At 48.1% G+C, this 27,914-nt stretch overlaps 1 protein-coding gene across 6 annotated transcripts in view; it reads right to left on the bottom strand.

The window, feature by feature from the left end:
* Positions 1-27,914, bottom strand: part of LOC140385666 (probable C-mannosyltransferase DPY19L4) — a 154,942-nt gene that overhangs the window by 82,318 nt on the left and 44,710 nt on the right. For all 6 annotated transcript variants that reach the window (XM_072468056.1, XM_072468055.1, XM_072468053.1 and 3 more), the window contains 3 exons: positions 15,007-15,130; positions 11,646-11,780; positions 2,257-2,388 (listed from right to left, as the gene is read on the bottom strand). In XM_072468056.1, coding sequence (XP_072324157.1) covers positions 2,257-2,388; positions 11,646-11,780; positions 15,007-15,130 — 391 coding nt within the window. The remainder of the gene's footprint in view (positions 1-2,256; positions 2,389-11,645; positions 11,781-15,006; positions 15,131-27,914) is intronic.

Here is a 27,914-nt window from a genome sequence, read left to right as displayed (position 1 = left end):
TGGAAGAGGCTGGAGATGGCGTCCTGTGTGGGCACGAGTCTGGGAGCATTGGTGACAGCACCGCTGCCGCTCCCGCCGACTAGGTACACCACGGGTCCGGTGGTGGCGACGACTTTGAAAATTTGGGGGCAGTGGAGGCGCCACAGGGGTGAGGTAGAGGCTTCGGTTTGGTCCCCGATCCGGGAGAACCATCGGTTCGTCCCGGGGAGAATGGATGGAGGGTTCCTGAGCTGGCACAGGGCAGGAATTAGAAGGATGGGGGACCTGTTTTTAGATGTGACGTTTGCGAGCCTTGGGGCGCTGGAGGAAAAATTTGGGCTTCCCCCCGGAAATGCCTTCAGGTAGATGCAGGTAAGGGCGTTTGTAAGACGGCAGGTGAGGGAGTTCCCGCTGCTTCCAGCACTCAGGATCCACGATAGGGTGCTCTCGGGGGTGTGGGTTGGAGAGGGCAGGGTCTCGGCGATCTACCAGGAGATGCAGGAGGAGACCTCGGTGGAGGAGCTAAAGGGTAAATGGGAGGAGGAGCTGGGGGAGGAGATAGACGAAGGTACGTGGGCGGATGCCCTGGGTAGGGTTAATTCTTCCTCTTCTTGCGCCAGGCTTAGCCTGATACAATTTAAGGTTTTTCACAGAGCGCATATGACAGGGGCGAGGCTGAGCAGGTTCTTTGGGGTGGAAGACAGGTGTGGGAGGTGCTGGGGGAGCCCAGCAAATCATACCTATATGTTCTGGGCGTGCCCGGTGCTGGATGGGTTCTGGAGGGTATTGCGAGGACGATGTCTAAGGTGGTGAACACCCAGGTTAAGCTGAGCTGGGGGTTAGCACTATTTGGGGTATCGGACGAGCCGGGAGTGCAGGAGGCGAAAGAGGCCGGTATTCTGGCCTTTGCGTCCCTGGTAGCCCGGCAGAGGATTCTGCTACAGTGGAAGGATGCGAGGCTCCCAAGCGTGGAAGCCTGGATCAGCGACATGGCAGGGTTCATTAAATTGAAGAGGGTAAAATCTGCCTTGAGAGGGTCTGTGCAAGGGTTCTTCAGGCAGTGGCTACCGTCCCTAGACTTTCTAGCGGAACGTTAGGAGGTGGTCAGCAGCAGCAGCAACCCAGAGGTGGGGGGGGGGGGGGGGGTATTTTGTGTTTTCTACTGTGTTTCTTATTGCTTAATGGGGGGTTTGTATATTGGGGGAATTCGTGATGTAGTTGTAAGATGTTTATTTGTGTTCTTTGGTTTTCTTTTTTCTGTAAGGGTTAGTTGAAAATATGTAAAAATTTGAATTAAAATATTTCTTTCAAAAAAAAAAAAAGAAAGACTTTTACATTGACCAAGAAGCGATCTGTTCAGCGTTTCAAATGGCTGGAAAGATGGTGGACTATCCGGATTGACAGGCCAGCCACCTGCTCAACCTTTTGAAGCAGTTGAACAGCTAGTTCAGTTCTTTGATTGACTGCCCAGCTGATCCATTATTGTTAATGTATTCTGGAGGTTTTGTTGCCACAGTTTGCAACTGAACCGCATTACGAATATTCATCTGTGCTTCAAAACCCCAGCAATGGGTTCAGCTCAGTCGGGTTGTTGATGCAGCTGTGAAACGTACTGTGATCTTTGTTTGATTGACAGCACGATGAGCTCCTAAAAGAGTCATGTTTTTGTAGACTTTTTGAATGGAAATATGTTTATATTGGTGTTTTCGTGAGCATCTCAGAGACTTCCCAATGTTACTATCAAGATCATGAGTCCTGTCCATGCTGTGTGTGTGGGCAAGGGAAGATATGTGGTAGAATGAGCAGGTATGGAGGGAGCATGCAGATGGGTGGAGGCTGGGGCCCCAGAGGAGGCAAGGAGGGTTGAGGGCAAGGAGGGGTGAGGGCAAGGAGGGGTGAGGGCACAGGTTCCTAACACATGTACAGAACTTGGGCCGAGGTCACTGAATGGAGACGGCGGGTCTTCTAACCTGCCCACCTTGGCATCGTCCACTCCCATTCCCGCTTCCAGTTCTGCTTCCAGAGGCAGTGGCCCCAACCTTACCACGCCACCTTACCATGAAAATAGCGTGGATCGGCACTGCCGGGCAGATGGCGGGGTAGTAACTTTGAAAAATGGTCCAACTTGAGATTCCAGCCTTTTAAGATAAAAATCCAGGCCAATGCATCAAGAACAACAAAGCGGATTTTGTTTTCATTAAAATCGGCAAATATGAAGTCAGCTCGATACAAAATGTTAAAAATAAATGACAAAGATTCAAAGCCATATTCTACTACCTGAATGTACTTTGCAAGATGCGAGCCACCAATGAAGCTTAGCAATGGGGAAGCCAACAAGGCAGAATTTCTGAACTGTACAAAGTATCCCAGTGCAAGGCAGACAAAATACATTCTGTATACATCAGTCACCTGCAAGAGAAAACCAAGGGTAATCCATAACCATTTCACCACTGCAATAGTTTCCCTATACCAAAGTAAAAGAACAAAAAAAAACTGCATACACACAATACAGAAAGTTAAATGGCTGGTTATTGTGTTCCGTACATTTTGTTATTTGTATTCAGGCAGGTGACAAAAATAATTATTGTGCACTGCATTGGTCTTATATATATTTTTTTTAATGTATCTTGCTTTCTGCCATGCACTTTATAATGATAATAGGAATCAGAAAACAGCCTTATGAATATGGTTCGTCAGATTTGAAAGGTTTAAGCTCGTCAGTGAGTATAGAAAACTATTCCTGCAAAGACCTGCATTAATGATCCAGACCGATTGCTGAGAATCGATCCATCAATTTAGCCTTCTGTTTCATAGGGGGGGGAATTTTATGGCCTAGTCGCAGTGGAGATGGGGCTGAGAAACACGGAGAGCCATTCGGAACCAGAAAATCCTGTTGGCGGGCGAGTCTAAACTAAAACTGTTCATCAATCCTGCAGTCATATCCGTTGCACTTTAGCAAATAATACAGTACCCAACTAAATGCGGCAGGCTTTTGCTAACGCCCAGGAAAGCAATTACTGAATTAATTCACTCTTATGTTGACATTGTATCTACCCCTATCAGCTGGCACAAAAGAATCTCATATCAAGTGCTAACTTGTACAAGTCAGCAAAAAGAACTGCATAAAGGCAAATAAATTGCACTATTATATGCACCTTGTTATGTGCCTGTGATGCACAACCAATAGTCTCAGACAAAGCCCGAGAGTTTGATATAAGGCAGTCCATTTCACACAGCATTAAACCTACCTATTCGCAAAAGTCTTCCAGCTAGGGTCACTAATTAAGGCAGCTTTAATACAGGGAACATGTTTTGGATTTTGGAACAATTGTTATGCTCGACCCAGCAATATTTTTTTTCAAATTTAAGGTACCCAATTATTTTGCTTTCCAATTTAACGGCAATTTAGCACGGCCAATCCACCTAATCTGCACATCTTTGGGTTGTGGGGGTGAAACCCACGCAGACACGGGGAGAATGCGCCGGGATTCGAACCCGGGTCCTCAGCGCCGTAGACCACTGTGCCATGTGCCGCCCGACCCAGCAATGTTAACACCTCGTGGGATGTATCCATATTCTGAGTCAGTGTAGCACAGTCTGTCTGATTCAGTTACTTTTTACTGCCAAATTCTACATCAACTAGAAGAATGCGTGACAGAAAATCAGAGTGCAGGCATGGCTATCACCAAGCACATTCACAGAATTACAGAAAATAGAGTGCAAAAGAGGCCCTTCGACTCATCAAGTCTGCACTAACATGAAACCACCTGAACTACCTACCTAAACCCATTTGCCAGCACGTGGCCCATAGCCTTGAATGTTATGATGTGCCAAGTGCTCATCCAGGTACTTTTTTTAAAAAGGATGTGAGGCAACCCACCTCGACCACCCTCCCAGACAGTGCATTCCAGACTGCCACCATCCTCTGGGTAAAAAGGTTTTCCTTCACATTCCTCCCTAAACATCCTGCTCCTCACCTTGAACTTGTGTCCGCTCCTGACTGACCCTTCAACTAAGGGGAACAGATGCTCCCTATTCACCCTGTCCGTGCCCCTCGTAACCTTGTACACCTCGATCAGGTCGCCTCTCTCAGTCTTCTCTGCTCCAACGAAAACAACCCAAGCCTATCCAATCTCTCTTCTTAACTAAAATGTTCCATCCCAGGGCAGCACGCTGGCGCAGTGGTTCGCATTGCTGCCTCATGGCGCCGAGGTCTCAGGTTCGACCCCGGCTATGGGTCACTGTCCGTGTGGAGTTTGCACATTCTCCGTGACAGCGTGGGTTTCACCCCCACAACCCAAAAGATGTGGATTGGCCACATTAAATTGCCCTTTAATTGGAAAAATTGAATTGGGTACTCTAAAATTTATATTCCATTTATAGACCCTGGGGTCTATAATAAACACCTAGCAATGCGGCTGTTCCTTTTCGATTCCTAAACTCTACCCACAAAACCATTTGATGCACCCTCCAACATATCATCCCTCCTTAATGCAGAAATTGACTCTTTAATTAATAATGCAATGCATCCTCCTTTACCCCCTCCTCTAATTTGTCTGAAGATTCCATATCCCAGGATGTTGAACTGCCAATCCTGCACCTCCCTCAACCACATCTCCGCAATGGCTATAATATCACAATTCCACATGTCCATCCTCGCCTTAACTCATCCGTTTTACCTGTAATACTCCGAGCATTAAAGTAAAGGTCATCCAGTTTTGCCGTACTCCTTTGAAACCTAATATAGCTGTATGCCCTCTGACTGGATTGCTTTACTGTATTATGCTGTGCCCCTATTCTGCTAACAGTCTGTGTCCCCTCCCCCTACCGAATAAGTTTAATCTCCTCCCAACATAACTAGCAAACACGTCAGCTAGGATGTTAGTCCCATTATGGTTCAGATGTAGACCTTCCCACTTGTACAGGTCCCACCTTCCCCAGAAACAGTTCCAGTGATCCAAAAATCTAAAACCCTCCCTCCTGCACCAATTTTTTTAAAACAAAATATATTTTATTCAAATTTTTTGGCCAAACAAAACAATACAAAGGTTTTCCTTTTTACAACAGTAAAACAGTATAAATAACAGTGGCCGTTTTTAACAAATAAATAAATAATATATAAACTAAATGGCAACTGCCATATCAAAAATAATAACTCTCCAAAAATAAAATCAAACAATCCAATATACATAGCCTAATACAAATATCTATACAAAAACACCCGAGGACCCGCCCGGGCCCCCCCTCCCCCCCCTCCACCCCCCCCCCCCCTGGCTGCTGCTGTTACCTTCCCATTTCCTTTATCGTTCTGCGAGGTAGCCAATGAACGGTTGCCACTGCCTGGTGAACCCTTGAGGCGAGCCCATTAGTGCGAACTTTATCCGTTCTAGTTTTATAAATTCTGCCATGTCATTTATCCAGTTCTCCACGCCCGGGGGTTTGGCTTCCTTCCACATAAGCAATATCCTTCGCCGGGCTACTAGGGACGCAAAGGCCAAGACATCAGCCTCTTTCGCCTCCTGCACTCCCGGCTCTTCTGCAACCCCGAATATAGCCAACCCCCAGCCTGGCTCGACCCGGACCCCCACCACCTTCGAAAGCACCTTTGCCACCCCCACCCAGAACCCCTGTAGTGCCGGACATGACCAAAACATGTGGGTGTGGTTTGCTGGGCTTCTCGAGCATCTCCCACACCTATCCTCTACCCCGAAAAATTTACTGAGCCGTGCTCCGGTCATATGCGCCCGGTGTAAAACCTTGAATTGTATCAGGCTTAGCCTGGCGCACAAAGACGACGGGTTTATCCTACGTAGGGCATCAGCCCACAGCCCCTCCTCAATCTCTTCCCCCAGCTCTTCTTCCCATTTCCCATTCAGCTCATCCTCCATGATCTCCCCCTCGTCCCTCATTTCCCTGTATATATCCGACACCCTACCATCCCCCACGCATGTCCCGGAGATCACTCTATCCTGAACCTCCTGCGTCGGGAGCTGCGGGAATTCCCTCACCTGTTGCCTCGCAAAAGCCCTCAGTTGCATGTACTGAAATGCATTCCCTTGGGGCAACCCATATTTTTCCGTCAGCGCTCACAGACTCGCAAACGTCCCGTCTACGAACAGATCTCTCAGTTGCACAACCCCAGCTCTCTGCCATGCTCCAAATCCCCCATCCATTCTCCCCGGGACAAACCTATGGTTATTTCTTATCAGGGACCGCACCGAGGCTCCCGTCCTTCCCCTATGTCGTCTCCACTGCCCCCAAATTTTTAGTGTTGCCACCACCACTGGACTTGTGGTGTATTTCTTCGGGGAGAACGGCAACGGCGCCGTCACCATTGCTTGTAGGCTGGTTCCCTTGCAGGACGCCATCTCCAATCTCTTCCACGCCGCTCCCTCCCCTTCCCCCATCCACTTACACACCATTGAGATATTGGCGGCCCAGTAGTATTCACTTAGGCTCGGTAGTGCCAGCACCCCCCATCCCTGCTACGCTGCAAGAACCCCCTCCTCACTCTCGGGGTCTTCCCGGCCCACACAAAACTCATGACACTTTTCTCAATTCTCTTGAAAAAAGCCTTCGTGACCATCACCGGAAGGCACTGAAACACAAAGAGGAATCTCGGGAGAACTACCATTTTGACCGCCTGCACCCTACCCACCAGTGACAGGGGCACCATGTCCCATCTCTTAAAATCCTCCTCCATCTGTTCCACCAATCTTGTTAAATTAAGCCGGTGTAAGGTTCCCCAACTCCTGGCTATCTGAATCCCTAAGTACCGGAAATCTCTTGTTACCTTCCTCAGCGGTAAATCATCTATTCCCCTGCTCTGCTCCCCCGGATGCACCACAAACAACTCACTCTTACCCATATTCAATTTGTACCCCGAAAATTCCCCAAACTCCCCGAGTGTCTGCATTATCTCAGGCATCCCCTCCACTGGGTCCGCAACATACAGCAATAAATCATCTGCATATAAGGATACCCGGTGTTCTTCTCCTCCCCTGAGCACTCCCCTCCACTTCCTGGAGCCTCTCAGTGCTATGGCCAGGGGCTCAATCGCCAATGCAAACAGTAACGGAGACAGGGGACACCCCTGCCTCGTCCCTCTATGTAGACGGAAGTAATCAGACCTCTGTCTGTTCGTGACCATGCTCGCCACCGGGGCCCTATACAGCAGCTGTACCCATCCGATATACCCTTCTCCAAAACCAAATCTCCTCAGCACCTCCCACAGATAATCCCACTCCACTCTGTCGAATGCTTTCTGGGCGTCCATCGCCACCACTATCTCCGCCTCCCCCTCTGGTGGGGGCATCATCATTACCCCTAGCAACCTCCGTATGTTCGTGTTCAGCTGTCTCCCCTTAACGAACCCAGTTTGATCCTCGTGGACCACCCCCGGGACACAGTCCTCTATCCTCGACGCCATCACCTTGGCCAGGAGCTTAGCATCTACATTTAAAAGGGAAATGGGCCTGTAGGACCCACACTGCAGCGGGTCTTTTTCCTTCTTCAAAAGGAGCGATATCGTTGCCTCCGACATAGTCGGGGGCAGCTGCCCCCTTTCCCTAGCCTCATTAAAGGTTCTCATCAAAAGCGGGGCCAGTAAGTCCATATACTTCCTATAAAATTCCACCAGGAATCTGTCCGGTCCCGGGGCCTTCCCCGCCTGCATGCTCCCAATCCCTTTTACCACCTCCTCCATCTCAATCTGTGCTCCCAGTCCCGCCCTCTCCTGCTCCTCCACCTTAGGGAATTCCAGCTGATCCAAGAAACACATCATTCCCTCCTTCCCTTCCGGGGGCTGAGCCTTATATAACCTCTCATAAAATGCCTTGAACACCCCGTTCACTCTCTCCGCTCCCCGTTCCATCTCTCCCTCCTCATCTCTCACCCCACCTATCTCCCTCGCTGCTCCCCTCTTCCTCAATTGGTGGGCCAGTAGCCGACTCGCCTTCTCTCCATACTCATACTGTACACCTTGTGCCCTCCTCCACTGTGCCTCTGCCTTACCCGTGGTCAGCAGGTCAAATTCCACATGTAGCCTTTGTCTTTCCCTGTACAGTCCCTCCTCCGGTGCCTCTGCATATTGCCTGTCCACCCTCAAAAGTTCTTTCAGCAATCGCTCCCTTTCTTTACCCTCTTGCTTCCCTTTATGTGCCCTTATGGATATCAGTTCCCCTCTAACCACCGCCTTCAACGCCTCCCAGACCACTCCCACCTGAGCCTCTCCATTGTCATTAAGCTCCAAGTACCTTTCGATGCACCCCCTCACCCTTAAACATACCCCCTCATCCGCCAATAAGCCCATATCCATTCTCCAGAGTGGGTGCTGTTCTTTTTCCTCTCCTACCTCCAGGTCTACCCAATGTGGAGCGCGGTCCGAAATAGCTATGGCCGTATATTCCGTCCCTGTCACCTTCGGAATCAGTGCCCTTCCCAAGACAAAAAAGTCTATCCGTGAGTATACTTTGTGGACATGGGAGAAAAATGAGAACTCCTTACTCCTAGGCCTAATAAATCTCCAGGGGTCTACCCCTCCCATCTGCTCCATGAAGTCCTTGAGTACCCTGGCCGCTGCCTGCCTCCTCCCGGTCCTGGACCTCGACTGGTCCAGTCCTGGATCAAGCACCGTATTGAAGTCTCCCCCCATTACCAACTTTCCCGCCTCCAGGTCCGGGATATGTCCCAACATACGCCTCATAAATTTTGCATCATCCCAGTTCGGGGCATATACGTTCACCAGAACCACCGCCTCCCCTTGCAATCTGCCAGTCACCATCACATATCTACCCCCACTATGGTCTTTGCCTCAAACAGTATCCGTTTCCCCACTAAAATAGCCACCCCCCTGTTCTTCGCATCCAAACACGAATGAAACACCTGCCCCATCCATCCTTTACGTAGTCTGACCTGGTCTATCAGTTTCAGATGCGTCTCCTGCAACATAACCACATCTGCCTTTAATTTCTTTAGGTGTGCGAGTACCCGTGCCCTTTTAATCGGCCCGTTCAGCCCTCTCACGTTCCACGTGATCAGCCGGGTTGGGGGGCTCTTTACCCCCCCCCCACTTGTCGACTAGCCATCCCCTTTTTTAACCCAGCTCCTCACCCGGTTCCCACGTACCCGTGTATCCCCCGACGGCACCCTCCCGCCTCGACCACCCCATCCCATAACAGCTCTCCCTTCTCCTTAGCAGCAGCAACCCAGTTAACCCCCCCCCTCCGCTAGATCCCTTTCTAGCGTAGTTGCACCCCCCATGTTGCTCCCAGAAGTCAGCGAACTCTGGCTGACCTCGGCTTCCCCCCTTGTCCTCGGCCCCCACTGTGCGAGGCCCCCTCCTTCCTGCGTCCCTGTTCCTGCCATAATTACCATAGCGCGGGAACAAAGCCTGCGTTTCCCACTCGGCCCCGCCCCTAATGACCGGCGCCCACAGTTCCTCATACACTCTCCCCCCCTCTCTCCTCCCACCCCCCCACCCCCCCCCCCCACCCCCCGACATGGGGAAGAGAGAAAAGTTACAGGATCGCAAGATTAACAAATTGAAAAATCATCCCCCCCCCCCCTTTTTTCCCCCTCGCCCCACATAATCACCCCACCACTTTGTCCCAAAAGTTCTTTCTCTCGCCAGACTATTCCAGCTTCTCGTCCACAATGAATGTCCACGCCTCTTCTGCTGTCTCAAAGTAGTGGTGCTTCCCTTGGTGTGTGACCCACAATCTCGCCGGTTGTAACATTCCAAACTGGATCTTCTTTTTGTGAAGCACCGCCTTAGCCTGATTAAAACTTGCCCTCCTTCTCGCCACCTCCGCACTCCAATCTTGATATACGCGGATCACCGCGTTCTCCCACCTACTGCTCCGAGTTTTCTTTGCCCATCTGAGGACCGTCTCTCTGTCATTATAGCGGAGAAACCTCACCACTATAGCTCGAGGTATTTCTCCAGCCTTCGGTCTTCGTGCCAAAACTCGATAAGCTGCTTCCACCTCCAAAGGGCCCGTCGGGGCCTCCAATCCCATTAGCGAGTGAAGCATCGTGCTCACATATGTCCCGACGTCCCCCCCTTCTGCGCCTTCGGGAAGACCCAGAACCCTTAAATTCTTCCTCCTCGAATTATTCTCCAGTACTTCCAGCCTTTCCACACACCTTTTGTGCTGTGCCTCGTGCGTCTCTGTCTTCACCACCAGGCCCTGTATTTCGTCTTCATTTTCAGCAGCCTTTGCCTTCACGACCCGAAGCTCCTGCTCTTGGGTCTTCTGCTCCTCCTTTAGCCCTTCAATCACCTGTAATATCGGGGCCAACAGCTCCTTCTTCAACTCCTTTTTCAGCTCTTCCACACAGCACCGCAGAAACTCTTGTTGGTCCGGGCCCCATAACAAACGGCCACCTTCCGACGCCATCTTGCTTTGAGCTTGCCTTCCTTGCCGCTGCTCCAGAGGATCCTCCGCAATCCGGCTGCTATCCTCTCCCTTATCCATGCGTGTCCGGGGGGATTCCCTTCTGGTTTACCGCACAGTGTTTTTGGCCGTTTAAATTGCCGTTGGGGCTCATATTAAGAGCCCAAAAGTCCGTTCCAACGGGAGCTGCCGAAACGTGCGACCCGGAAGTCCCTGCACCAATTCTTAAGCCACACATTCATCTGCGTTATTCGCCTATTTCTGTACTTGCTGGCTTGTGGCACTAGGAGTAATCCAGAGATTACTAACCGAGCGATCCTGCTTTTAAAGTCTGCTGCTTAGTTCCCTGGATTCTTGATGCAAGTCCTCATCCCTCTTTCTATCCATGTTATTGGTACCAACATGTACCATGATCTCTGCCTTATCACCCTCCCCCTTCAGGATGCCCTGCAGCCGTCCAGTGACATCCTGGACCCGGGCACCAGGAAGACACCATCCTGGAGTCACGTTGATCACCACAGTAGCGCCCATCTGTTCCCCTGACTATAGAATCCCCTATTACTTTTGCTCTCCCTCTCTTTTCCCGCCTCTTGTACAGTCAGGCTGCTTGTGATGCCAGAAACTTGGCTCTGTCTGCACTCCCTGGGATAACCAGCCTCCAAAATGGAATGCCGTCCAGTTTCTCTCCCATTCCCTTCTTTCCTCAAGTCCTCTCAGCTGCGGTGTGCCCACCTCTCTAAATGTGCTACCAACGATGCTCTCAGAGTCACGGCTACTCCACAGTGTCCCCAGTCGCCGCTCCAGCTCTGAAACCCAAGCTCCCAGGTGCTGCAGCTGGACACATTGATTCCCCAAACAGAAGATTTTCCTTCATTACATTTGAAACAATTTGCAATTACTTAACCTTGACCACCACGCACGACCAAAATACAACTTGGTTAAGATGCTGTGATCAGCTCCAATAGATTTCATTTGGTCTTTTTCCACTCTTTCATTCCCAACAAGAATTCTTATTCTAAGGGCAGCACGGTGGCGCAGTGGGTTAGCCCTGCTGCCACACGGCGCCGAGGTTCCAGGTTCGATTCCGGCTCACTGTCCGTGTGGAGTTTGCACATTCTCCCCGTGTTTGCGTGGGTTTCGCCCCCACATCCCAAAGATGTGCAAGATAGATTGATTGGACACGCTAAACTGCCCCTGAATTGGAAACAAATGAATTGGGTACGCTAAATGTATTTTAAAAAAAGAATTCATATTCTATTTCCCACATACCTTGCGGCTTTGAATTAGGTCCAGGCAATCCAACAGGAAAATACTGAAAGCTTGTACAAATAATATATAATGGCTAATCTCCCACATCATTATAAAGGCAAAAGTAGAAGCAGACATCAGGAGATATGAAAACATCTAGGGCAGGAAGAAACAGCAACATTAGCTTTGTTACCCAAGACCCGATACACAAATCTCAATTTAAGATGTACATAATTGTACAATTAATATGTACTACATAGTACTACAGGAACACGATGGAAATGCCCGAGGTGTGGCGAGGTTAAATCATCACCATTCAGCTCTATCTCTAAAGGGGAGAGAGCAGCCTGTGGTTCTCGGGGACTGTGGCGACTTTAATTTAATTTAATTATTGTAAAATACTAAACTGTAAAATGTTTTTATGTGAAGAGGAAATTTCAATTGTGAGGGAAATACAGCTAGGTAGAATTAGGGAATGAGGATGTAAGAGTGATTGAAAAACGTTTAAGAAACTGTTTGAAAGCAAGAATTAAAAGTTTAAAATGAAAGTGATTTAGGAGGAACATTTCAGAGGGGAAGGACGGGTGGCAGAGGTAGGCAGTACACTGAAGATGAAAATAGTTTCTGGTCAGCAAATGGAGCTGCGGCCAATTGAGGACCAGCAGCACTTCAGTCTCAGCAGCGCCATTGGGAGCTGTGGTCACTGCTGAGACTGCACCAGAAGCAATGCTGGACGTTCTCCTCCCCACAAGATGAGAGGGTTTTGTGGTTATCGGAACATGTAGGCAGGCTCTAACAAGGGAACGAAGATGGGAGGGTGGGTTTGCCGTATTGTGCCGTGAGGCGGCGACTGCCACAGGAGATTATCTCTTTTGGTCACAGAGTGTCCGATTAAGAAGACACCACCTCTCCCTGACAGCACCCCCCCCCCCAACCCCCCGACAGCACCCCTCCTCCCCCGACAGCACCCCCCCCCGACAGACACCCCCTCCTCCCCCGACAGACACCCACTCCTCCCCCGACAAGACACCCCCTCCTCCCCCGACAAGACACCCACTCCTCCCCGACAAGACACCCACTCCTCCCCCGACAAGACACCCACTCCTCCCCGACAAGACACCCACTCCTCCCCGACAAGACACCCACTCCTCCCCCGACAAGACACCCACTCCTCCCCCGACAAGACACCCACTCCTCCCCCGACAAGACACCCACTCCTCCCCAGACAAGACACCCACTCCTCCCCCGACAAGACACCCACTCCTCCCCCGACAAGACACCCACTCCTCCCCCGACAAGACACCCACTCCTCCCCGACAAGACACCCACTCCTCCCCCGACAAGACACCCACTCCTCCCCCGACAAGACACCCACTCCTCCCCGACAAGACACCCACTCCTCCCCCGACAAGACACCCCCTCCTCCCCCGACAGACACCCCCTCCTCCCCCGACAGACACCCCCTCCTCCCCCGACAGACACCCCCTCCTCCCCCGACACCCCTGGATTTACCAGGATTTGTCCTATAGCCGCCCCCTTCCCCGATAGTCCCCTTCCACCCAGGATTTATCCAAACACTTGTCCTACAGACCCCCATCTCCTCCAAGAGCCCCCCCTCCACCCAGGGTTTACCAGGATTTGTCTTACAGCCCCCGTTCCACCAACAGCTCCCCCCCCTCCTCCCCCCCCCCCCCCAACAGCCTCCCCCTCTCCCCACGGTGCACCAGGATTTGTCTTAACATTTGTCGTACAACAATAGCCACTCCACCAAAGCCCATGCATTTTGCCCATGCCATTTATCCTCTAAATGTGATGTTTTGAAAAGTGTAGATGTGCAGAGAGCTTGATGTTCACATACACCAATCCTTAAAGGTGGCAGGACAAGTCGACAAGTGTTTTTTTTTTTTTAAAGTACATCAGTTGATAGTGTTTCTAAACTGTGGATTAGAATATGAAAGCAAAGTGATCATGCTAGAATTTTATTAATCGCCGGTTGGGCCTCAGCTAGAGTGCTGTGGAAATTCTGGGCTTATATTTCAGCAAAAGTGTGGCAGGAAGAGGAACAGTAGAAAGGTTCATCAGGATGTTATCAGGGATGAGGACTTAAGTCAGCAGGTGAAGTTGGAAAAGTTAGGTCCGTTCCCTTTGGAGCCATGAAGCTTAACAGATACCTAATAGAAGCTTTAAAGATGATGAGAGATTTTGATGGAATGAATAGGATAAAAATATTCTCTTTGGCAAGTGGTCAATAACTAGAGGTCATGGATTCAAAATCAAGATCTGGAGTGGGAGTTTTATTCAGAGTTGTCAGGGTCTGGATTGCTCTCCTTGAAAAGGTTGTGGAAGCGGATTCCATGAACAATTTCTGAAAAGGATTGGGATGGGCACTTGAGGATGAGGAATTGATAGGGTTTTGAATAGAAAGCAGGGTTGCAAGGTTGAGCCAGACTGCTCTTCAGAAGAACCAGTGTGAATTGCCTTCTTGGTATTATAATTCTTTAAGGTTCAATAGGAAGACGGCATGTGGCGCAGTGGATAGCACTGGGACTGCGGGGCTGAGGACCCGAGTTCGAATCCTGGCCCTGGGTCACTGTCCATGTGGAGTTTGCACATTCTCCCCATGTCTGCATGGGTTTCACCCCCACAACCCAAAGATGTGCAGGTTAGGTGGATTGGCCACGCTAAATTGCCCCTTAATTGGAAAAAATATATAATTGGGTGCACTAAATTTATTTTTAAAAATAACCCCCAAAAAAAGGTTCAATAGGAATTGATAATCGGTCATGTGTTTTCATTTGCCCTATGGGGTCCACAGGAGCAGTAGCATTTAAGGGAAAGTTTAAAAAGTACACGAAGGGCAGCACGGTGGTGCAGTGGTAGCACTGCAGTCTCACAGCGCCAAGGTCCCAGGGTCGATCCCGGCTCTGGGTCACTGTCCGTGTGGAGTTTACACATTCTCCCCGTGTTTGCGTGGGTTTCGCCCCCATAACCCAAAGGTGTGCAGGCTAGGTGGATTGAACACGCTAAATTGCCCCTTAATTGGAAAAAATGAATTGGGTACACTGAAATTTTTTTTTAAAAAGTACACGAGGGAAAAGGGAAAGGAAAGATATTTTTATAGGGTGAGATGGAGTAGGGTGGGAGAAAGTGCACAAATGGAACATAAATACGATCATAGCTCTGCTGGACCAAATGTGAGGGTGAAAATGTTCTACATATGTAGTAGCCGACATCATAGTTATATGCAGTGCTACTAGGAGCTGAAAGTCAAAGACAGGAGTTGAAAATAAAGGCAGCAAGAATATGCAGGGTTTCCACTTGGATATTAAGCATCACACAAAACACAATCTAAATTTGGAATATCGCGGTTCACTGCACTCACCTCCATAGTGGAATTAACATTGGTCTTCAGATAGCCGGTGAGTGCTCCAACTTGTAATGCAAAATATGGTAATGCCCAATTTTCCCTTAAAGGAATGGTATGTTCCACTCTGGTTGTATCGATCCTAAAATAGATAATTCAATCAGAAGTACATTAGATAACACACTTGCAATTCTGAAGTCTAAGCATAGGTGTCAGGCTTGTCTCAGTGGTAGTCAGAAGGGCAGATCCAGGGCCCATTCGAACAACTGGTGCATCTAAATCTAGGCAAATACACCGGTGCAGAACACACTATTGTACACGCCAACTTTTGGATAAAAGGTTAAACTAAATGAATATAAAAAGGCTGGTCGCAGAGCAGGCTAAAGGAGCCGAATAACCTACTCCTATTTCTTATGATTGATAATGAAGCAAGGAATTTCTCAAGAGTGTTTTGGTTAATATTTATTTTTGATTCAACATCAGTAAAAACAGTTCATCCAACATTTGCCTCACGTGTGCCAATTGGCTGCAGTATTTCGCTACATTACACCAGTGACTACGCCTCAAAAGCACAACTATAAAACTTTAGGACATCCCGTACTGATGAAATTGCAAGTGAAAGGTCTTGCAATAAAAATCTCATAATAAATCAACATCTGTAATGACAATTATTTTTTTTTAATTAAAAATTTAGAGTACCCAATTCATTTTTTCCAATTAAGGGGCAATTTAGCATGGTCAATACACCTAGCCTGCACATCTTTGGGTTGTGGGGGCGAAACACTAACACGGGGAGAATGTGCAAACTCCACACAGACAGTGACCCAGAGCCGGGATCGAACCTGGGACCTCGGCGCCATGAGGCAGCAGTGCTACTCACTGTGCCACTGTGCTGCCCACCTGTAATGACAATTTTGATTGGCTAATGCAGTAATTAAAGAAAAATAACTTGTATTAAAAGCATGAATTCCTGCAGCATTTATACTAATGCAGTAATTAAAGAAAAATAACTTGTATTAAAAGCATGAATTCCTGCAGCATTTATACTATAAAAGAAACACTACACTACCTTGAAGAAGCTGTTTAGTCATGACTACTAATACTGTGAAATATCTACTTTAGATCAGTAGCTAGATTCTAAAGCAGTTCCAGCGGGTTAGAAGTCAGCAACTATTGAAGAAAGGAGGGCGAGACAAAAGGGAACTACAGGGCAGCAGGTCATTGGGAAATGTTGGAATCTATTCTTAAGTAAGTCTTAACAATGCACTTAGTAATTCATAGTATGATCAAAGTCAACAGGGTTTTACTAAAGGCTTATTTACCTACTATTTACATCCTCAAAAAAGTGCTACACAAAAGATTAATACGCAAGATAAGGGCTCATGGAGTTGGGGTAGGGTGGAATATATTACCATAGATAGAGGACTAGCGAAGGATAGGAAGCAAAGAATAGGGATATTTTCAAGGTGGCAGGCTATATGCCTAGTGGAGTGCTAGGGCCTCAGCTATTTACAATCCAAATGAATGGCTTTGACAAAGGCTCAGAGAAAACGTACCTAGGTTTTCTGATGTTACAAAGGTAGGTAGGAATGTAAACCATGAGGAGGACACAAAGAGCTGCAAGAGATATAGACAGATTACGCAAGTGGGCAACAAGATGACAGATGGCAGTTGTGTAGGGTTATTCATTCTGGTTGTAATAAGAAAAAAAAATCAGAATTGTTTTTTTAAAGATGTGAGGAACTTGGGTGCGCTTGTACAAGGAAATAGAAAGATAACATGTAGGTGCAGCATGTAATGAGGAAGGCAAATGGCATATTAGCCTTTATTGTAAGGCAATTGGGGTACATGAATAAGCAAGCCTTGGTACAATTGTACAGGGCTTTGATGAGGCCATACCTGGAGTAGTGTGTGCAGTTTTGGTCCCCATATTTAAGAAGGATATACTTACATTGGAGGCAGTACAATGAAGGTACCTGGAATGACACAGTTTCCTATAATGAGAAGCTGAGTAAACTGGCTCTGTGTTCTCTAGAGCATAGAAGGATGAGAGATGATTGCACTGAAACATACAGGATTCTGAAGGGCTTGACAAGGCAGGTTGCTTCCTCTGGCTGAGGGATCTAAAACACTGCATTGTCTCAAGATAAATGGCCAATCATTTAGAACTGAGATGAGGAGCGATCTCCTCACTCAAAGCGTTGCAAATCTTTGGAATTCTTTACCAGAGGTTGTGGATGGTCCATTGTTGAATATATTCAAGGCTGGGTTAGACAGATTTTTTGTTTCTAAAAGGATATGTCGAGCAAGTAGGAAAGTGGAGTTGAAGCAGAAGGTCCATGATCCTGTGGAATGGAGGAAGGAGGCTCGATGGGCCATACAGTTTACTCCTGCTCCTATTTCTCATGTTCTTATCTCATGGAATTTTGTTCACAATATTTATACATCCAGACAAATTAGATCAACTTTTTTTAAAAGGGTGACTTTGCCATTAAGGATAAGTGGGAAGCTGCTCATGTTGGGGGTGAGGGGACGGAAGGTTACACATTTGAGATATTAAAACACAGACCTGCATTTATAGACTGAAATTATCCAGCTGTTGCCACCGGTAGAATCGCCTGCTCCTGCTGATGGCGACCCCATTCCCTGTGGAGAAGGATGCGAACAACGGGGAAACCTATTGACAGCGGCAGGACCAAAGATCCCGCCAATGGAAGGGGGGGGGGGGGGAGATAATCTGCTTTTGTGATGTTGATTGAAGGATAAATAGTGGCCAAAACACAGGGAATTAACCTAAGAAAGCAGGTGGTTCTCAGTTTAATGTCTCAAACAAAAAGAGACATTGCAGTACTCCACTGGAGTGTCAACTTTGATTTAGGTGTTCAAGTGTTGCTTTGGAACTTGAACCCACACGTTTTCTAACTCAGACGGAGAGTGCTACCAACTCAGTCACAGCCGACATTCATGCTTGTGTAGAATATTAATACATCTCAGACACGTGTGGAATTGACTTAATTAAACATAGTGTGCAGGTTTAGGAGTATTTAATAGATTTATGCAAAATCGTGAAGGATTTTTATAAAGTAGGTCAGGTCAAAGTATTTCCGGGGGTGAATCAGTAACCACAGGTTTAAGACGCCAGGCAATTAACAACAGAGAGGAGATTAGGAGAATTTTCTCTTTTAAATACGCAGCGAGTTGATATGTTATGGAATGAACTACCTGAAAAGGAGGTGGAAACAGATTTAACAGGGACTTTCAAACGGGAATTGGATACATTAATGAAAAAGCGACATTTGAAGGGTGGTGTGGGAAAGAGCTGGGAAGTATATCAAATTGAACTGGTCTTCAAACCAACACTGGTATGATGGATCGAATAGCACCTTTCTGTCCTGCATGATTCTATGAAAGACGGTGCCGTGCTCACGGAGTGATCCCAGTACAGATTTGGCCAGACATGGAATATTTTTTCTTATTTTATAAATTTAGTGTACCCAATTCATTTTTTCCAATTAAGGGGCAATTTAGCGTGGCCAATCCAACTAGCCTGCACATCTTTGTGTTGTGGGGGCGAAACCCACGCAGGCACGGGAAGAATGTGCAAACTCCACACAGACAGTGACCCAGAGCCGGAATCGAAACTGGGACCTCGGCGCCGTGAGGCTGCAGGGCTAACCCACTGCGCCACCGTGCTGCCCACAGACATGGAATATTGGGCTGAGGGCTGGGTGTAAGCTCGGAAACAGGTCTAATGAGCTGTTGCTACACCACACTTTAAAACAGCGGCGATCACTTTGAGCAATGTGATTGCAAGAACAAAGTGATAACTTGGTTGCAGTGAAAATTTATCAGGGTGTCTGGTGTAACCACCTGGGTTGGCCACTTCCCGACTTAAAATGGAGAACTGCAAAGACTAAAGGGAAATGCAGCCAACACAGGCAAAAACGAGCAAGTGCAGAAATCCTGTGTATTGGAACTTGCAAAAACCAGACAGCACTGAAACCAGCAGCCATCTGCATAGTAATGAGCGATTCCCAGGCACAATTGATACACTTCGGGTGAATAAGGCCAAGCCAGACTCCTCGGCGCCAGCAGGAGCCAAGAGAAAGGAAGGCCAACAGACACTCAGGGACCGCCCAAGGATCAGGGAACAACTCCAGTATTGGAGAAATCGATCCAAGTGATCGGAACATAGTCCAATCACTTGGAACCAGGTACGGGGTCCGCCCCGAAGGGCGGGATGCCCCTGGGGGCTATAAAGTAGAGTCGCCAAGTTCAAATCGGTCTTCTTGGCAGGGTCACTCAACAACGCGAATCAACCCGAGAGTGAACTGCCCAGCTGCCGCACCAACCAAGTAAGTCTCCAGTCAACGCTCGCTACGAGATAGGCGCTCCCAGCTACCAGTCCGTACCAACTTTTGAATCCTGCAGACTCAGGACCTGAACGAAAGGCCATTTGTTCCCCTGACCTGGTGGGCCAATTCCGAAGCTACGTATAGGCCTTTTAGTGATAGAAATAGTCTAGAAAGTAGAGTTATATGCATAAGTAGTGACTTATTGTATATAATAAATGTGTTTTGATTTGAATCTTACTAATTGGTGTGTTGAGTTATTGATCAGTACTTGAACTTGAACCTCGTGACGGTATCATAAAGATACCTGGCGACTCTAGAGCAAAGGTTAAACAAACAGAGCAAATTACGAATTAAGAGCCAATCAAAAGTTAGCAACATATTACTGGTGACGTCCTGACGGGACCCGACTCCGGGAGAACCCAAAAATTTGAATTAGAGTCCAATTGGGAACAGAAAAACCACAAGTGTTCATGCAGTTCTGATCAATCCTCATAATTCGGAAGTGTGTTAATGCATGCGTAACTAACAGGGCTAGAAGGTAAAACTGATAGATTTGTGTTGCGAAAAACTGTCGGAAGTTTGTATTCCGGAAAATAGTGAAAGCCGTACCCGTAATTACAGCAGCGCCTTAGTACCCCTCATTCCAAATTTTAAGAGAGTATTTAGAGAGGAAAGATGGTAATGCAACGCCTCATGAACCCTGAAGAATTCATGGTCGCAGCGACCAGCAGTAGAGTAGGTCAGTGTCCCGTTTGGGAAGAAGAAATCAGGAAGTACCTCAAAGGGAAAGGATGGCCCCTTTGGAGTGAATTCTGTGAGAATAAGGAAACTGGACCCGGGAGTATAGGACATACTTGGTGGGAGAACCTGTCAGAGATTCATAAGAAAAGCTTGGGAAAAGCTCGCAAGTCGATGGCAATTGTGTCCTTCTGGCACAATTGCGAGGCACAGAGGAGGTCGTTCGGACGCTCCGTAAAGAGATAGAAGGAATACATCGAATGAGCAAGGTTGATGTAAGTGAGGTTGAGAAAGAGAACATAGAGTTGAGAAGGAAGTTAGCAGCAAAGGACGGAGAGGTGGATGATGCCAAGGGGGCACACCAGTCTTGTCTGGCGCACTTAAGCAGCTTCCAGACGCAGTACGAAAAGGCCTATCAGGACACACAACGTACAGTCCTGGTAAGAGAGGAAACAGAGAAACAGGTAGAGGCATTGCAAAGGCAGTGTAGCGACCTGAAAGCAGCATTACGAGCACTCCATGCTGCCACCACAGAGCACAGACAGCTCACTGAAGTGCAGGAAGCAGATTGCAGAACTGCAGTCTGTGCTTTCAGTTCAAAATGGATTCTACAGCACCTTTGGATCCCAGTTAGATACAGAAGACGGTCCGGATTGGGAAGAATTAAATGAGACCGCGCATAGATATGTTCAGGGAACATGTGCGCAAGGAAAGCCCCAGAAGAGAAAAGCGTCCCAACCCCCCACATCGCAGGTAGTTCAGGCACCAATGAATCCAGTAACCACCACCGCACAGTCACATCGGACGGAGATACAGATTTTTTTGATACTACCCCCTTAACCGTGACCCAATTACGGGACGCATGCGAGAAAATCACACCGTTCCTCCCACCTCAGACCCCCACCACTTCTTTGCTAGAGTAAAGCAGCAGGCAACCATGTACGGCCTGGATGAGTGTGAGCACGTGAAGCTCACAGTTTTGAGTTTAGATGCTTTGGTCGTAGCAGCCCTTCCCGACCCACAGAATGTAGGAGGAGGCACCCTTGCAAAGATGCACGCAGCGATCCTAGATGCGATCGGCTACAACAGAGGTGACCCAGTAGAAGGCCTGAATAAGTGCAGGCAGAAAAAGACAGAACACCCCACAGCGTTTGCTGGACGCCTGTGGATCCATTTCACAGCAGTTTTCGGCAATTTAGAACGCGCCCATTTGTCCCAAGACGGTATGGCCAAATGGACCCGCACCCTTATCTCCCATGCCACAGAGGCAGGACAAAAAGCCTGTACCAACTATGACCCCTCAGAGGAAGCACACAACGAGAAGTGGGTTTTTAAAAGATTATCTCGCACCTGGGAGCAATCTGTCCAAAACAAACCCGTAATTAAGAAACCCGAAGAACAGCAGGCAGAGGCAGATATCCACACAGTTAAGAGGCACCAGAACCCTGCATGGGTAAACGAAGGAAGGAACAGCCCCCCACAGAAACCACAAGAATGTCACAATTGCGGATAATTAGGACATTATGCACGAAATGTCAAGCCCCCTGAAACAGCAACGGAATCAACCCACAAATGCCCCCCCAAACCAGGAAAGACACCAACAGCCCCGACCCCCCACCCAGGAAACCATACCCAAGGGAGCAATACCCCAGAGAGCCTGCTCCACCTTATGTACCCCAGGGGTCATGTTACAACTGTGGGCAGTCAGGACACTTCGCCCGGGATTGCAGGAGACCCCCACCACCAGCTAGACTAGCCCCCAGATATGAAAGAGAACACCACCCACAGCAGCTACAAGGTCCCAGCTGCCCCATGCAAACTGTGAGCGCTTACCCACCACTTCTCATGGCAGGGACACCTCAGCAAGGCCACTTCATTTTTGTTTCACTCCGCCTTCCTCTCTTCTTCGGCCACACTACACTGCCTCCATATGTTAGTTCCACCCCAGTCCAAATGTGATTTACGATGTCCTTTCTGATGGAACCTGCAGCATGTTGGTTAATGACAGGGGCTGTTTAGCATAGGGCTAAATCGCTGGCTTTGAAAGCAGACCAAAGCAGGCCAGCAGCACGGTTCAATTCCCATAACAGCCTCCCCGAACAGGCGCCGGAATGTGGCGACTAGGGGCTTTTCACAGTAACTTCATTTGAAGCCTACTTGTGACAATAAGCGATTTTCATTTCATTTCATGTTGTTTGTTAGTGTTATTGTTAAATGTTGTTTGTGCACTCGGAAGTTCCACGGCCACACGCCATATTTGTCGGCCGAAACCTGTGAATACTTGCCAGCACGCTTAACGGCAGAAACTGCTGAGAGCTTGCCAGACCCTCGTTCATAACTGCTCTTCTGGTTCGAAGGTGGAACCAATACGGCAACCCCCCACGATGACTACATTTCTTGCACGTTCTTCCGGTTGCTCAGGCAGTGGAGAAACGGCATTGGTCTCCGCCCTGCCCGAGGACCCCCCCTCTGGTCAGCTACGCTCGGCTAGAGCACACACGGCATTGGTCACCGTCCTATCCGGGGATTCCATCCAATTCTTACCCGTCGCGGCCCATACGCACCTCATTTTGGCACTCTTGGTTCAAAAGTTTTGTTTTGTTTTCCGGTAACCCTTAGGTTGCCATCCCTATGCTATTTACATCCTCAAACATTTGGATGGTAAATCACACAGCCTGCGAGGCGGCTCGCACTGTTTCAGTATTTTTAAGTGTGTCTTATCCTGAATACTCGGTTAAAAAAAAAATGAGGGAGTCACACATGGTGACAAATTGTAACGGGGGATTGGCACTAAAGGACAGACATACTAACAGACGAGATATTAACCAAGATAGTTACAAACTATGCTTGATCCCACAGAACTCCAGAAGCCCCAAGGAAAGAAAAGAAGAGGAGAAAGAAGAAGAACAATGAAGACACCCTCCGTGTTGATCACCACCATTATAATGTGTATTAGGTTGCGCGCGAACGTGAACCCCCTGACCCCAACCCCCCCGGCCGTTAATGATTCACTTCCCCATAGCACACAGAGTCCAGTAACAGGCAACACTACACCATCATGGTGTGATAAGCTCATAACATGGTACTCCCTTTCCTACGTAGTCAAATCCCTATTAGGGTTGGCGATACTCTGCAGCATCGTGCAGACTATCCACACGAGGAAATGGCGAAGGAGAGCCTACCGTGCTAGTACCCCGGTATACAGAATGAGATCCCCTATTTCCGGTTTTCACCAGGCCCCCGAACCCCTTGATCTACAATAAAGACCATTTGTGTTGCATCTTTTGTAAATAAAGAAATGGAAATATTATACACCCCTGTGCTTGACTGCCAAGCCAGAGGAAAAATGTGAATGCTGCTTTCAATTTGTATTGTTTAGGAAGTTAATATGACTGAATGAAATGAAATGAAATATTTTAGTGAGTGTAGTTTATTGAGGACAGTTAGAGGTACCTTTTTTTTTGTGTTGTAATGCATGTCCCTGTCTGACATAGCGCCAATTAGAAATTGTTAGTTAAAATTTTTACTGCATAGTTATAGTCAGTGTAGAGGCCATGGAAGAGTGCTCGCTGGGTCAGGGAATGAAGACAACGCAGTTATGTGATCCTTCACGCTTCGCGTTAGGGATCACAAGGAGGGTGTGTAGCCACCTGGGTTGGCCACTTCCCGACTTAAAATGGAGAACTGCAAAGACTAAAGGGAAATGCAGCCAACACAGGCAAAAACGAGCAAGTGCAGAAATTCTGTGCATTGGAACTTGCAAAAACCAGACAGCACTGAAACCAGCAGCCATCTGCATAGTAATGAGCGATTCCCAGGCACAATTGATACACTTCGGGTGAATAAGGCCAAGCCAGACTCCTTGGCGCCAGCAGGAGCCAAGACAAAGGAAGGCCAACGGACACTCAGGGACCGCCCAGCGATCAGGGAACAACTCCAGTATTGGAGAAATCGATCCAAGTGATCGGAACGCAGTCCAATCACTTGGAACCAGGTACGGGGTCCGCCCCGGGAAGCCCCTGGGGACTATAAAGTAGAGCCCCCAAGTTCAAATCGGTCTTCTTGGCAGGGTCACTCAACAACGCGAATCAACCCGAGAGTGAACTGCCCAGCTGCCGCACCAACCAAGTAAGTCTCCAGTCAATGCTCGCTACGAGATAGGCGCTCCCAGCAACAAGTCCATACCAGCTTTTGAATCCTGCAGACTCAGGACCTGAACGAAAGGCCATTTGTTCCCCTGACCTGGTGGGCCAATTCCGAAGCTAAGTATAGGCCTTTTAGTGATAGAAATAGTCTAGAAAGTTAGATGCATAAGTAGTGACTTACTGTATATAATAAATGTGTTTTGATTTGAATCTTACTAATTGGTGTGTCGAGTTATTAATCATTACTTGAACTTGAACCTCGTGGCGGTATCATAAAGATACCTGGCGACTCTAGAGCAAAGGTTAAACAAACAGAGCAAATTACGAATTAAGAGCCAACCAAAAGTTAGCAACACTGGAGGTGATGCTGAAGTGGCTGCAGTAAAACTATGCATTAAGTTTTGAACCAACGGGCACCCGCCAAGGAATCTGCAATTTGGGCTGCAAAGAAATTATAATCTTTATTGTCACAAGTAGGCTTACATTAACACTGTAATGATGTTACTGTGAAAAGCCCGTAGTCGCCACACTCTGGCGCCTGTTCAGGTACACAGAGGGAGAATTCAGAATGTCCAAATTATCTAACAAGTCTTTTGGGACTTGTGGGGGAAATCGGAGCACCCGGGGGAAACCCACGCAGACACAGAGAGAACATGCAAACTCCGCACAGATAGTGACCCAAGCCAGGAATCGAACCTGGGACCCTGGCGCTGTGAAGCAACAGTGTTAACCACTGTGCTACCATGTCGGTGCAACCGGCATGGTGGCACAGTGGTTCGCATTGCTTCCACACAGTGCCAGGACTGGGTTCGATTCCGACCTTGGGTGACTGTCTTGTGTGGAGTTTGCACGTTCTCCACATGTCTGCGTGGGTTTCCTCCGGGTGCTCCGGCTTCTTCCCATAGTCCAAAGATGTGCAGGTTAGGTGGATTGACCATGCAAAATTGCCCCTTAAGTGTCCAGTTAGGTTATGGGGTTACAGGGATAGAGTGAAGTGGGTATAGGTAGGGTGCTCATTCGAAGCGTTGGTGCAGACTCGATGGGCCAAATGGCCTCCTTCTGCACTGTAGGGATTCGAACAATGAATGCTATGTTGTATGTGAGAAAGATATTGATGTGTTGGGTGTTCTGGACCACAAACAGGTCACCAACACTTGAGTGGTGCAACTCTATTTTATTATAAGGTTAACTATGTTAACATACTTGAACTGTGGGTAAATGCAATACCAGCTTTAACTGTTGACCCTTGCCGTGTCCTAACCAGGTGATGCACTCAGCACATGGTGAATGTCTATGTTGCAGGCTGTGAGCTCTGTGGTCCGAGCTGGCTGCTACTAGAATGAGCGGGAACTCTCCTGTCCCCTGTCTTTATAGTGCGTGTGCTCTCACTGGTGATTGACTGCGGTGTTGTGTTTGCTGATTGGTCCCACTGCATGTTCATCAGTGTGTGTGTGTGTGTCTGCACCATAATATACTGGTGTATATTATGACAGATATCAGCACAGGAGAGATTTAAAAAATGATCCTGGTGTGGAATTTTACCAAACACATCTTGTAAGTTACATCATCGTGAAGAGGGCAAAGCCCCTTCCTACTGCTCGTCACTTTTCTTCAAGTAAGTGATCGTCGTTCACGGTGGTAAATAAGCTACTAGTAACCTGATGCATGAGGTTTGATTTGAAAGATGCCACCTGCCGCAGCTTAAAAAAACTCAGTGCCTGCAAGTTAAAACCATTCGTTATTTTCATCACCAGCCACTCCAGTTGTGGATGGATTTTGAAGGTCAAATTTGAAGGCAGCAAAGTTCTGAGACTGCTTCTCTGATGCTGTGTATTATTGCTCTTGTTTCAACATGCCCAAGCAACTCTGACATGATCTATAGACACCTGTTCAGGCAAGGGTGGGATGGATCAGGGCTGTGCACCTCCTGCGAACCTGCACAACGCATCCTCCAGCTCCCCAAAAGCAAGAAGAATTTCCAGACAAATATGTACCCAATGAAAATAAAGGTTTTGAAATAATTAATGGCAGAAACCAAGCGTGTTGAGCAGAGATTCAGTACAAAATGGACAATGGAATAACATACACACAATAAAATACAAAAAAAAAAGGAAAAGCTCTAGCTTCTCATCACTCCCAAAGCAGTTATGCAGCAGGAAAGTGCTCAAAATTAGTCTGCAAATGTGCCTGATTGAAAGAGGTCACATCATGTCACATTTCAGCAGGAAATGGCAGAGCAATTCTATCCTAATTAGCACAATTATGCCCCCTTATCTAGGCCTGAAATTGTTCATGCCCATGCCCTTTAATAATGGGGAGACGGTGGCGTAGTGGTATTGTCACTGGACAAGTAATCCAGAGACCCAGGTAATGCTCTGGGGTCCTGCATTTGAATCCTGCCATGGCAAACAGTGACATTGAATTCAATAAAAATCTGGAAGTGAAAGTATAATGATGACCTTGAAACCATTGTTGATTGTCATAAAACCCATCTGGTTCACTAATGTCCTTAAGGGAAAGAAATCTGCCGTCCTTACCTGGTCTGGCCTACATGTGACTCCAGATCCACAGTAATGTGGTTGACTCTTCAATGCCCTCAGGGATGGGCAACAAATGCTGGATCCAGCCAGAAGTGCCGCACTCGAGACAGCATGCCACGGATTCTCTCACCCGAGGAAAATTTAATCTCTGTAATACACCTTTTCAACACCTCCCCAGCACTTGGTGTGTCTTCCTGGAGTCGGAACAAGATTTTCAGAGTGAGCCCTCACCTCCTGGATGGTGAATGCAGAGGCGTGACATCCTCTACCTGCAATCGTGCAGACATCCATCAAGCAAGGTCATCAACCCCGCCTGAGATAGTAAGGGCCAGCTCGTTCCACAAGGGGGAGAGGCAGGTGGAACAGATCCAGAAGAAGATGAAAGACCTTCTTCATGCAGCCAGGGTAAGTCAGCCTTCTAATGTCTTCCACTGCACCCCTTAATACACCCTTCGCACCTCCACGGTGCTCGCTCACCCAGTCACCTCACCAACTCCCAACACTTGTCATGGTGCCCTCCTGCCCCCCTCCATCCCCACTCACTCACCCCCGTCTAGCCCAATACCCATGGCCCCCAGGTAGCTTAGCTGCTCCTCACATCCCTGATCCCGCTCACCTCCCACGCATGCCAGCCTTCATCATCATCTGATCCGGCAGGACTTCTGCATTCACTTTCCTATCTGTCCCAATGCAGGACAAACTTGAACACAACTGGCGAGAGCGGATACTGCCTGTCACAGATGTCTAACATGCTATGAGGAGAGAGCCCTTGAGCTGGCAGGCGAGGAGCAGGACTACATCTGTGCGGAGGTGGGAAACCAGACAAAAGTGAGAACATCCAACACATGCAGCCATGGTGCAAGCCTCACATGAGTTAACTTTCTCCCAACAGTCTGTGCCAGTGATGCACTAATGCCACCTTCCTTTCCTTGCAGGTCAATCATTTGACCAGCCCGGACCATCCTTACACTACCTGGAGACCACAGACCAGAGCAGCTCCAAGGGAGATATATCGGAGACAAGCATCGAGGAGGTATCACAGCTGTGACCCGCATCCTCCACCAGCGTAGATTTTCACACCTCGGTGGGATTAATTAGCAGGCAGCATTTTGGGTTACTCACTGGGGAGAACCTCACAGCTGAAGATC

Source organism: Scyliorhinus torazame, chromosome 11 (assembly GCF_047496885.1).
Source record: "Scyliorhinus torazame isolate Kashiwa2021f chromosome 11, sScyTor2.1, whole genome shotgun sequence".
Lineage (NCBI taxonomy): Eukaryota > Metazoa > Chordata > Chondrichthyes > Carcharhiniformes > Scyliorhinidae > Scyliorhinus > Scyliorhinus torazame.
The sequence above is the reverse complement of the archived record's forward strand: the minus strand, read 5'-3'. Positions and strand labels throughout refer to the sequence as shown.